Genomic DNA, 12,598 nt, shown 5'->3' with positions numbered 1-12,598 from the left:
AGAATGAATGAGTGAAGAGGAAAACTGGAGGGGCTGCTACTTTAGTGTGCTAGGGTATGAAATAAGGAAATTGATACTGTGTTTTGAGGGAGGGATCGGGGGATTAGGTTAGTATGGTTTACAGCTAATAATATATTTAGCAAATTCATCCAGCAGGGTCAGGTTGTTGTGCGTGACTAAGGCAACACCTGCCAGTCAGCAGACGTTCGGATGAACAGTGAAGTTTAAAAGTAAAGCATCATGGGCTAAGAGGGTCAGATTTGATTAAGCTGCATCAAGAAGGGCCCTTGCAATCTCTGATCATGAGGAGTGTGATAGGGTCGTTCAGTTTAGGACACCACTGGGTTATTGTTTAGCAAACTGTCATTTTAGGTGTCCAAATCCCACACATTTTCTGTCAAGCAGAGTCTCGGCCTTGCCAGATGGGTTGCATGTCAGTCTCTTCTGAGCTCACCGTCCCTGGTGATGATGCCTTTGGAGTGACATATTTTGAGGATTCGAGAAAAGACCAGTCACTTTATTTACATTTGCTGTGATTGTACTCCTTCAGCCAGCCTAGGGTCTGTGTGATAATGTTGCTATTCAGGTTAATTCGTATTTGGTTTATGAGTGAAGTTTCATGTGACACAGCATCAAACTGATTTACTGATTTCCAAAGGAAAAACGCCTTCTGCTCTTCACCCGTTAATTCTCTAATGCAATCAATAAAAGCAATCAGTTTTTTTCACAGAAGTTAACATGGGACTAATCATCATTGACAAAATTAGGTCAGGTTCAAATTTTGCTTTGCCTGATGTTGGTAGTATAAACAAATTGTGCCCCTGGTAGAGGAGTTGAACCTTAGGAATAAGGAGAGTATGTTGTGGGAAACACTATGTACGAAATGAAGGACCAAACAATTCTTCGCCATAAAATCTTTAGAAAAAGTCTTCATCTTGTCTGAAGCCGTGATTTCCAGGTAGCAGTCACTAAGTCTGTTATGGGGTGCTGGCTTTGTCATGCTCTGGAGAGTGTGAAGGCAAAGGCACCTGTGAGGGACTCCGCAGTAATGACTATGTGGTTTACAATTCAGTCTGAAAGTTTAACTATGATGGACAGAATGAGGAGATTTTTTTTTTTAATACCAACTACCTGAAAGGGGGTTGTGGTGAGGTGGATGTTGGCCTCTTCTCCCAAGTAACTAGCGACAGAACAAGAGGAAATGGCCTCAAGTTGCGCCAGGGGAGGCTTAGACTAGAAATTAGGAAAAATGTCTTTACTGAGAGAGTGCTCAGGCATTGGAACAGGCTGCCCAGGGAGGTGGTGGAGTCACCATCCCTGGAAGTGTTCAAAAAACGTGTGGATGTGGCACTTTGAGACATGGTTTAGTGGGCATGGTGGTGTTGGGTTGATGGTTGGACTTGATGATCTTAAAGGTTTTTTCCAACTGTAGTGATCCTGTGGGATTCTTTGATTTGCTCTATGTGCAGGTTAATGCGATGTAAGTGTAATTAAGAACAGCCCATGGGATCACAGCCCAGAGAACAGTTCGACATACCTGTGCCGTATCACTGCAGAAAGGCAGAAATGAGTGTTGTAAAACCTTAGAGGTACCACGACAGAGTGAGAAAAGCTCTTGCTATACTGAAGTTTGTCTTCTAACTGAATGGCATGTTCCTGCTGCATTTTTTATGTTGCAGTGGTAAAAATGCTTTTGCAACAGTAATGAGAAAGCTACATCAGCATTTCCCTTGGTCTTGGGTCCATTATGTCATGTTAGCAACTGTGTCGTACTATTCTCTGTTGCTCATGCAGTTCTAATCCTGCTTAATTCACCGCCAGTACTTGCTTTTGCTGACCAAAAAATACTTGTTTGCAGCCTTTAAGCAACCTTCGCTGCTTTTACATTTTGCATTGTTTTACCTTCCCCCACTTCCCCAGTTCCACTCACATTTATTTACCTTTTGTTACAACAAATCTGAGGGAGAGCTGTGTGCCCTGAGTTTTGCTTGCGACTCTGCTCTGGGTGGGTGGAGAGATTAGTTTGTAATTGCGTCTCAATTTTCACTGCATAGAGGAGAAGCATTTGTTTGCCTTTTTTAGTTATCCATTCTTTCTCTGGTTTTGATCCCGAACTCTATAGGAAAAAAACCCAAACCAAAGCAAAATGTGAGCAAAACTGTCAACACAGTTGGTAGTGGCAGAGAAAGTGCCTACAAATCTCATATGATGGGTAGTAATGGTTAACTGTCTGTGTTTATATGGTGCACACACAGGCTTTTTCATCTGCTTACTAGCAAGATGGATGTAGTTTGTACAAGTTGCTCACACTAAAATGTGCTTTAAGGGAGTACCTGTAATTTATGGAAGTGTGTTTTTGGGATACATGTTACACCATTTTAAAATAGGCTTGTTCGTAATTATCATATGCCTTGGGATGATCAGATTAATTTTTTAATACAACTATTACTGATGACTATTGATACTTTCCTTTAGTATAATAAACATATAAGGAACTAAATTTTCTTAATTAGGTTACAGAAATTTAGGGGAGTAGTCTATGGTTGCTTCACGCAGCTGCATTGCTTTCCTGTTAACATTTTTAAATCATGGCCTGTATTAACGTCCAGGGAAACAGAGAATTCCCTGAGCTAAACAGACCTCACATTGCACAGGACCTACCTTAAAGTTCCTGCCCAAATGAGAGTAAAGGTGCAGCTTTGTCAACTAAAGTTTTTGCCTCAAATAGTATAAAAAACGCTAAGGGGCAATAAGATTAAATTTAGCGTTCTGTTGAGACATAGGTGTTCTGTTCTGTACTTAGTGGAAGAAAGACCTGCCAGTAAAACACCAGGGGCTAGGTTAAATTTGCTGTGTGGTCAGCCTGGTTGTGAAGTCAGATGCTTCACCTGCACTGAGAAGAGTTGTACGTGCTGGTTAACAAAATGATTGGAAAACGTATTTTGCTAACTCCCCTATGAAGTTTGAAAAATCTCTCCCCGCCCCATATATGCAATGTGTCACTGGATACCGGAGAGCACTTGGGAACACTGGGTTGTTCCCATTGGGAACAACCACTTGCCTCTTTTGAAGTTCTTTTTCATGGAGGTCAACAGTGCTACTCACAGTAGAAGGGTCAATGCCTGCTAGCAAAATTCCTGTTTACGGCTCAGGACCATATATTATACAATATGCTGTAGGAGGTCAGAGGAGCTTTCTGGTTTAGCATGAGTTATTTACTCTCATACATCTACTAGTCACTAATTTGCATGGAGATGATGTTCTCCAACATGAGCATTTTGAGTACTTAAACCACAGGTACTATGTATATGTAGATAGTGAAGATACTGATGTATTATTAGGTGAGATAATTTAAGCAATATATAATAAGAAAAATGAATCTGTGAATGAGGTATCTCAGTGCAAACGGTAGACGGCAAGAGTTAAACGAGTCATCTACATTTTTTATTGCTAATATAAACACTTTAGCAATGCTAATCAGTTGTACTGATTTTCTGTTTTGATTTTCCTTAATAATTAGGCAAAAGATCTGGAATGCAATCAAGTTTTACACTAGGGGGTTCATGCAAATGATTTTTTTTTTTAACTTTTAAATTTTGTTAAATGTATCCAAAAGGAAAGTTACTGAAGTTGAGAGTAAAAGAAAAAAACGAAATACAGTTTAAAGTCTGCACGATCAAAGTGACTATTTTCAGTGAGGGAAGTCACCACTTTGTTGAAATTATTAGCTGAAAATACTTCTGCTTTTACTCCCTTTTAAACAACTCCATGTTGACTACTCTGCTGTGCAGTGTGCATGCAGAGAAACAGTTACAGAGCATGCAATATCTTTCAGCAGCCCTGATTTTTCAAGAGGGATTTAGCAAAATGGGATCACCTCTGTATCCTCACATCTTAAATATAATAGTTCCTTTTTGTGAGCCTTTTTATATTGACTTCTAAAGAAGGTATTATAAAGTAAAACTATCTCATCTCCATTTTTATTTTATGGCCCAGTGGACTTTTTTCCCCTCAAAATAAAGTTATTGGTGTGGTTTGCTTTATTCTGCTCCACAATATTTAAAGTAAGAAATTTCTGTTTCTGATTAATTTACTTTCTTAAAAATATTTGTATTATTTCAAAACAAATGTGTTTATTTGAAATTATTTTCTTATTATACTACAGATTATAATCAATGATCTCATCTTTTTTGGTGATCTCTGTAGCCACATAGTGTTAAAATTTGTGTGAAAATGAGGATATAAGATCAAATGTTCACTGAAAGGGAACTAGCTTAAGTCATTTCAAGTTACCTATTACCAGCATTCATTCTGGCATTTATGGATTAATGGTAGGTTGGATTAAAAGTGTTTCAGTAAGCAAATTAAAATCATTTGCTTGAAAACAAAGATAGACCTAGTCAAAGTGTTAGGGTAATCTTTAGATTTTTGTGTTATTAGAATTAACTTTTTTATGAGCAGAATGTTTGTTCTATTTGGGAATTGTACGACTGGCAGAGGAGGGTGTATTTTTGCAAACGATATTGGGATATTGTCGTCTTGCAGATGACACCAAGTTGGGTGGGAGTGTTGATCTGCTGGAGGGTAGGAGGGCTCTGCAGAGGGATCTGGACAGGCTGGATCGATGGGCAGAGGCCAACTGTATGAGGTTTAATAAGGCCAAGTGCAGGGTCCTGCCCTTTGGCCACAACAACCCCATGCAACGCTACAGGCTTGGGGAGGAGTGGCTGGAGAGCTGCCCGGAGGAAAGGGATCTGGGGGTGATGTTGACAGCCGGCTGAACATGAGCCGGCAGTGTGCCCAGGTGGCCAAGAAGGCCAACAGCGTCCTGGCCTGTATCAGAAATAGTGTGGCCAGCAGGAGTAGGGAAGTGATAGTGCCCTTGTACAGCATTACACTCTGTCAGTGTCTAATACTGGGGAGGACTTTTTTCAAAAGGTGCTGCTTTAGATGAGGCAGCCATCGGGCTTTTTAAGAGGTCAGCCCAGGCTGCAGGAGTTGGGGGTGCTGCTGGCAAGGAACCAAGTGGCGCAAACCCCTCCTGTAAGGGATGTGCAGGATTTCTGGTGGTGTGTCATCAGCTGAACGTTGCTACTCTTGCGGTTTTGAGCAAATGCCAGCCTTTAAGTTGCCGCTCTGTCATTTGGTGTGGACAAAACATCACTAAACAGACTGAGCCTCACTGCCTGCAACTGGATGGGACAGCGGGACCTCTAAAATGTAGTTTGTTCACTGGCTGACTGCCCTGGCACTCATGGGAAACTGCTCCATGTGGGTGGTTCTTCCAAAATGGGCATGATAGTGCTGCTGCTAGGCAAGCAGTGTGTGTTTCTTGAAGTACCTGTTGCTTTATATCATATATATATTGATTATAAGTGGGTCAAGAGTTTTAGCTCCTTTATTGTTTGTATAATATTTTTAATGTATTATAAATGTTTTTTCTTAGAGCCACCTTTTTGGAAAGATGGTTCTTCATTTGAACTTGTTTTTTGGCTTCCCTGTCGTACTCCTGTACCATTGGATGGTGGCAGCTTTATCTTTGAATCTGGAAGATCCCAATGTGTGTAGCCACTGGGAAAGGTAATATTTTCTTCTGTAAAATACATGACACAAATTCTAATTGTAATACTTCGGTTTGTTTTAGTTGGCACATTTTAAATGATTTAAAGCTTCTAGTTGAGTAATGAATGGGTCAAAAAAATTCACATTACTTCATGGGCAAGGTAAGTTCACAGATAAGCAAAAGACTGTTTTACACTGGGCTGAAATGCAGTCATCTTTGCAGTAGGGCTTAGGATGCCAAAAACACTACAGTGGCACCAGCAATGTTACACAACCATCTGGGTACAAGAAGTGAATAAAAATAGCTTTTTTCAATTTAAGTGAAAAGAAGCTTTTACATATGCAAAATATAATTAACCATATTGGAGTTTGGCCAAATTTGATTATGCTGATTCTTTCCTATTCAACATTCACAGAATCTGAATTAAGATTTGTTGTTTAATTTGTCTGATGAGGTTGAGAAATTCATCAATTTAGTTGGTCTTTTTGTTCACCCAGTTTCACGTTAATTGTGAGGAGAACACTACAGTGGGTAGCAGAGGTTGAGCCACAAGTGTTTGCTGTACTTCTTTCCTTGTGTAGAGGTTATAGTAGTGAAACTAAGCCTTGTGGTATTATTATTATTATTATTATTATTCCCATAATTGATCAGCTAATCCCTGAGACAGTCTAATTGTTCACTTGAGGACATCCATATTTCCTGCATTTAAGGTAAACTCTGTTTTGTGTTTAATCAATGGGAATGCTGCTAGGCCACTGTATATTTATTTGCAATTGTTATGTCCGAATCTTTACAAAGAAACCTGAAACTTGTATTTACTTTTTTATAAAGTCTCTCTTATTAAAAAAAAAAAAAATCAGTTAAGGACTTTCCCCAGAAATTTATCTGAGCTTCATGTGAAGCATTTGGAGTTTCTGCCCCTACTGTTGTGTACAATTTGGCTTATACAGCAAAGTGTATATGAAGTAGTTACCATACTAAATACCTGTTTAGAGTATTCAGGCATGTGTCTGTGGTATTACTGGATACTGCTCTATATTGTGTATGCTTTGTTTACTGTTTTTATAGATAAAAGTGGTTTTGAGGGAAGCTAAAATGTAGAGAAAGCAAAATGGGGAAAAAACCCAACTATAACTATTTACATTGCATAATGTATTTTAAAACAAAGGAATCAAAGTCTGCAGAAAGAAACATAGGTCTAGCAAGCACACCCATTTTGTTGCATGAACTTTTTTCCTTCTTCTGCTGAGTCTCAGAAATGGGGAGGAACTCCATGTAAACTTACTGAAACATTCACGCTGTTGCTCAGAGCAGGCGGCAAAGGTACCTCAGTATGAGAGAGTAAAGCCCCAGGTACAAGCTCTTCACTGCTGCTGTCAGTGGCAGTGCTAGATGCTTCAAGTAAATCTACCCCAGTCAGTAATAAAATGGTCTTTACAAATGAACCGCCATCACAGCAAGAAGGGGTAGACCACGCCCTGCCTCGAACAAGGAGCCGCAGGCAAGCGTCGGCGTCCCACCGGAGTTTTGCCGGACTGGGTCGGACAGCTGGATGGATTAGGGCTGCTTGTCTCCATAGGGACATAGGAAAAACAGGGAGTAAGGTCTGGGCAGTTAGAGTAAGTGGGTCTGGGTGTGTTTTCCCTCAGTAGAGGTGATGACAGGAGGGAGCGGAGGTTGTGTCTGTTGCCCTGCAATAGGTGCTAAGAGGTCAAAGAGGGCATGAGTGAAAGTGAGGGAAAGCGGGACGGGCCACATACTTAGTAAGTGTTTTGGCTGGTCCTGGGAATCCGTCCTGCTGCAGGAGCTTGCCACGCATTCCCGTATTTTCTAACCCCCTTGCGCAATCAAGGACTGACCGACTGCCAGCACAAACAGCCTGCTGAAGAGTTTTCTAGGATGATTCAGTATTTTTCCCTTTTGCAGCAGAACTCTGTTCCTCCTGCTCCACTGACAGCTCTGGAGGCTCTGTACTTCAGAGCGTAGGTTTATTTCTAGGGCACTGTGCTTATAATTTGGCAGAAAATAACAGTAGGACTTCAGTATAGTATTTCGGGGCGGGGGGGGAAGTGCTCTGTTAAAAATCAACTGGTAAACAAAGTAAGGCATGGACTTTAATATTTTATGATTTCTGATTGCTGAATAGACTGTTTGGTGGCATAATTGTTATATAATTTTTCAGTAACCGTTACTTAGGTGTATTTCTGTCCTAACGCGCACTTAGTATCTAAATAGCCTGGCAGACCTTTCTACTACCAAAGAAGAGGTTTTGCTATGGATACATCTACAGTTTTTAAAAGAAATTTCTCAGAAAATCCAGTGAGATTTTTCTATTCTATATGATAACAGAAGAAACCTAATTTTCTGGCTCTTAACTAGTTTTCCAGCTGTCCAGCGATGTTAGTAAAAGTTTATTGCCACAGAAGAACACATACTACATGCTACTTCAATTTGTCTGGGGGACAGGTGTTTTGTTTTTGTTTTAATTTAGGCTTGCATTACTTTTCTTTAAATTCCTAGTCGTACTATTTCGTCAAATGTATTACACAGTAGAGACATGATGGATCTCTGCATATATACATATTTTCCTTGCTTGGTGGAAGAAAAACCTTTCACTTGATATCTTCTGTTTTATAAAGTTAGCTGGTTCATGTTTTACTTAAACTTGAACTTCATGTGAGTTTTTGTTGCACATTAATATTTTGTTATATGTATTCCTTTCTACACCAGGGCTTTGTAAATCAGACGGTACTATAAAGGACTTGCTCGATAATCTGTCTGCTTTCTCTCTCTCTCTCTCTCCCCAGTTACTCAGTTACAGTGCAAGAGTCATATCCACATCCTTTTGATCAGATTTACTACACCAGTTGTACTGACATCCTAAACTGGTTTAAGTGCACACGACACAGGTGATGTATAATTGCTAATATTGTTGAACTGCTGATGTTGTAGATATTTGTAAAGATTTTGTGTCTGTCAAAATCAGCCATGGTATGTGGGATATTTAACTACAGTGACTAGCCTATCTAACTGCTATGGTCTGTGTCAACTGGAAAGTGCTTGTCCAAGAAATGTCACATACGTTTTATTAGCAGCTTGGTATGTATCATCCCATGGAGTGCTAACAGAAAATGAACAGGTTGTGAAAAAGCGTGCAATGCACAAAGTTAATTTCCCCAGACCCTGTGAGGTGTATTTGTTCAGAAATGTCATGAGAGACCCCTTGCTGCTTGCAACCTTATGCTCTGGGGAAAGTGTATGCTACTTGAAAGGAAAATAAAAAGATTTCTTAAAGGAAACTCCTTGCGCTTGCAGAAAGTAAGCAAGGGGTGAATGATTAAAAACTGGTGACACCTGTAAAAAGCATTTTCCTCAGAGGAATATGCCCATAAATATGAACCGTCAGCAGTGGGAAATGCTCCCTGGGGCACAGCAGCTGGAGGAGACAGATCAGTACGGATAGTACGTAAAAAGCAGATACTGAGTTCACAGAGAGATTACACTTTATTTACCTATGACACCATTCATACACGAGCTGCTCTTTGCTGGGAGTTCAGACCATCTCGGGTGTTGTGGGGATGTGTTTACTGCTCGGTGAAGTGTGTGGTCAGCAGCCAGGAGAGCTGGGGGTGGAGATGTACGGACATGGCGAGGAGCAGACAGGAGAGAGCAGTGGGACAGCCTGCTTCTGATAAATCGTACGTGCTTGTGTTAGAGGGAAGCTGTATTTTCTGCAGTTCTTGACGGCTTTATGTGCTGATTTCTCTGTGCCCAGTTCACCGCTGCCCTGCAGGGCTGCATTAGGCAAAAAGCAGCTGCCCCACTACCGGCTGCCCAGGAGGTCCAAGCTCTCCCTTGATCCCTCCTGTCTTTTTCCTTAGCAAGAACTTCTCTTCTTATGACATCTCACCCTTGGGAGGATGATCCCCAGAAGTCTTTCCCTTGGAAATTGATAGCTGTAATGATCCAGCAAACTGTATTGCCAGCCTTTAGCCTCCGCAGGGGATGCTAATGGAAAAGGCAGTGATGCTCTGGTTTGCATATTAGTTAAGTAGCCAAAATCTTTAACTTTTTCTCCTGCTGTCTGGCCACCCATGGACATAAGGCTTGTTGGGGAACCACTAGGACTCTTGAACTCAGCAACAGATAAATCAAGGTCTCTTCAAGCTTTTTTTCTCTCTTCTTACTGATACCTGAATATTTTTTTAAAATGTGTGAGAATATATGTTGTTTTGTTACTGAATCATGAATTGTAGGTAACAACCGTTCACTCTTTTCTTTAGGATCAGTTACCGCACTGCTTACAGACATGGTGAAAAAACGATGTACAGGCGTAAATCCCAGTGCTGCCCTGGATTTTATGAAAGCAGGGAAATGTGTGTCCGTAAGTTTACCTTCTTGTTGCTTTGAAATTCCATATGTTTATCAAAATGATGATTTGACTCCCCTTTGACGGGCAACTTGTGGAAGCTGAGTTAAGGGGGCTCAGTTATTTACCAGTGGTGCATGTGCAGCTCTCGTTGAAGTCAATTGATGTTGTGCATATGCAAATGACAGGATAATTGGATCTCAGATGTCTTCAGTAACCAGCCTTGATGTGATTCTAACTAATGATCATAAGGAAAATGCACAGACAAGTGTCAGTGCGTTTTCCAACACAGTAAAAAAATATGAGGTTCAAAACAAGAAGGGAAATAAAAGGTTTTTCTCCTTAGCGTGGGCCCCGGTTGATGCCCATGCTTAGCCTCTCTTGCAGGTTACAGAGATCTGTAACAACTTTTTGAAGGCAGCAGCACGTTTTCATGTGGCAGATGCCCCTGTCTCCACACCTTCCTAAGTCTAAAGAGACAAGAGCTGTGTCCAGAGCCTGGTGGTGGCCTTGGCTCAGCTCTCTTTCTCTCTCTTGTATGGCCTTGTGCTGACCTGGGAAGGTTTGATTCTTAAAATGGTATTCATTCAAGAGCATAGTAGAAAGGCAGAATGGAAATAGAGGAGGTGTTAGTCCAGAGCCCTGGGGTGTATGGTCAGTAGTTTAACATAGGGTTGTTCAACGTCGTACGGCGGGTTGGGTATCTAGACGCTCGTGTCGGCAGGACTGATAATAGGGAACTTGTGACAGGTAAGCAGTTGTGAAGGATAATGTATCCCTGGAGATGGGCAAATGTGTAGGGCTACAAATGAAATTAATCCAATAGTATTTCAAATTATTTGTCCCTGTGAATGCACATGTGCAGCATGGACTGCAACAGTAAGGTTTCCAGAAGACAGGGAACCAAATCTCTTCATCTTTTCATCTCCGTGAAAAACTGGGCTCATCAGGGACAATCTTTTGTCTGTAGTGTCATGTGTGATGTCGACCTGTGCGTATAGTTTTATTAATTTTAGGACACAGAAAGGGCGTGCATTATAGTGGAAAACAGCGATAGCCCTTTCTTGGTTTTGCTTCACCTCTTCTAATAATGAGATTTTAAAAACCTGCAGAACGTTAATGAACAATGTCAGAGGGACTGAGGCAGTAGTTGATTTTTTTCTGGAAATGGGCCCTGTACGAGCAGACTGATGAGGGGCTGGAGCCTCTGGACTGCAGGGGCTGCCCTTAGGCTTGCTGCCCAGTTTCTGAACAGGCAACAGACTGGCAAGCCTTGCGAAGAGAAAAAAGTGAAAAGCCCAGTTTATTAGGGGAAGCCGCAGTGTGTGAGCTGTTTTGGCGTCTGCTTTTGCTTCTCTCGTGTGAAGCTCTGCGTCATGTCCCTGAGTCAAACTCCGACTCAGCTGACCTGCCCGGGGAGCCCGCTGGCACGCTCCCACCGCCCCAGAGGGGGACCTGGACCGAGGCACATGCAAAAGGCTGGCTCTGTAACATCACGTTTTCAGCCTAAATCTCTAAGGCACACTGCTTTACCTGGAGTTTGCTTCCTCAGCTGAGAAAGAGGAAAAAATGGAGATACATTCATTGCTTTATCATCTGCCTTGCAGCTATAATGACAGTGGTGAAATGTAGCACTCAAGCTATGGAGAAGCTTGCCCAGGAAGATGTTGTGTGAAGACAGATAGCAAGGGATTTGTCATTGGCAATGGATTTTGCAGCCCAGTTTAGGAGATGGCAGTGCAGTGCATAAGTCTTTGGTCTTTACTGATAAATGAGAGTCTGAAAATCAATATCAGTATGTATGTTAAATTTATTTATTCAATACAAATGCAAAATAATTTCTTAATTTTTGCTTTTCATCTTCTTGTGATGTGCATACTGGAAGTGACCGATAGGATTTATTTGTATCCCTGGAAGATTATACCCTGTGAATGTCACAGCACATTATACTATCCTCATTTATATTTTTGTTTTACAGCACTTCTTGGAATTTGAAAATGCAGCAGTAAAGATTTTCTAATTTAAAGTGTTTCCTGCACATGAAAAAGCAAGGTCAAAATGATATTTTTAAAAAACAACTTTTTAAAAAAATGCATCTATCTGAGACCAGGATTGGCAGTTTTTTTAACCTTTTTGTTTTTAACTTGTATGTATTAGACTTATAAGAACCAATTTCTAACTATATTGGGTTGTTGTACAGCATATATGAATGATCATATTTAATTTTTTTATCAAGTAGTACACGTTTTGAAGTGTATAACAGTTGGACTGATTACATCAGAAGTGTGACGATGAGTTCTTTATGCAACTACAGCTTTTACATAGCTACACTGTATGTAGTGAATTCATTCTATATCAACATAGTAATACTCAGAACCTAGTAAATTTGGATCACATTGGATGTACTAATTTTTTACCGTTACTACATAAAAAGATGCCAAATGCTGATATTCAGGATATACCTGCTTTGACTTTCGAAGCAATTTTGGAGTGCCTCAGACTTCAAATTATGTAAAAATAAAGGTACTTCAGTGGAGCTAACTTTGCATTTATTTGATTCTGTAACGGCTGACTCTGGAAGGCATTGGGAAACCTTCAGTCCTCATGACCTTCAGCTGGAGCTGAGGATTCAGGGCAAAGGAGAAGCTCAGTAGTTAATAGAAGGT

At 40.8% G+C, this 12,598-nt stretch overlaps 1 protein-coding gene across 1 annotated transcript in view; it reads left to right on the top strand.

The window, feature by feature from the left end:
- Positions 1 to 5,455: 5,455 nt before the first annotated feature.
- MEGF10 (multiple EGF like domains 10) overlaps positions 5,456 to 12,598 on the top strand; it is a gene marked incomplete at its 3' end in the record, with an annotated part of 76,798 nt that continues 69,655 nt past the window's right edge. The window contains exons 1-3 of the mRNA XM_082013096.1: positions 5,456 to 5,580; positions 8,371 to 8,472; positions 9,847 to 9,947. Coding sequence (XP_081869222.1) covers positions 5,465 to 5,580; positions 8,371 to 8,472; positions 9,847 to 9,947 — 319 coding nt within the window. The 5' untranslated portion in view covers positions 5,456 to 5,464. The remainder of the gene's footprint in view (positions 5,581 to 8,370; positions 8,473 to 9,846; positions 9,948 to 12,598) is intronic.

The sequence above is a fragment of the Phaethon aethereus genome (assembly GCF_964289735.1).
Source record: "Phaethon aethereus genome assembly, chromosome: Z".
Taxonomy (NCBI): domain Eukaryota; kingdom Metazoa; phylum Chordata; class Aves; order Phaethontiformes; family Phaethontidae; genus Phaethon; species Phaethon aethereus.
Note: the sequence above shows the minus strand (reverse complement) of the source record. Positions and strands in the feature narration are given on the sequence as shown.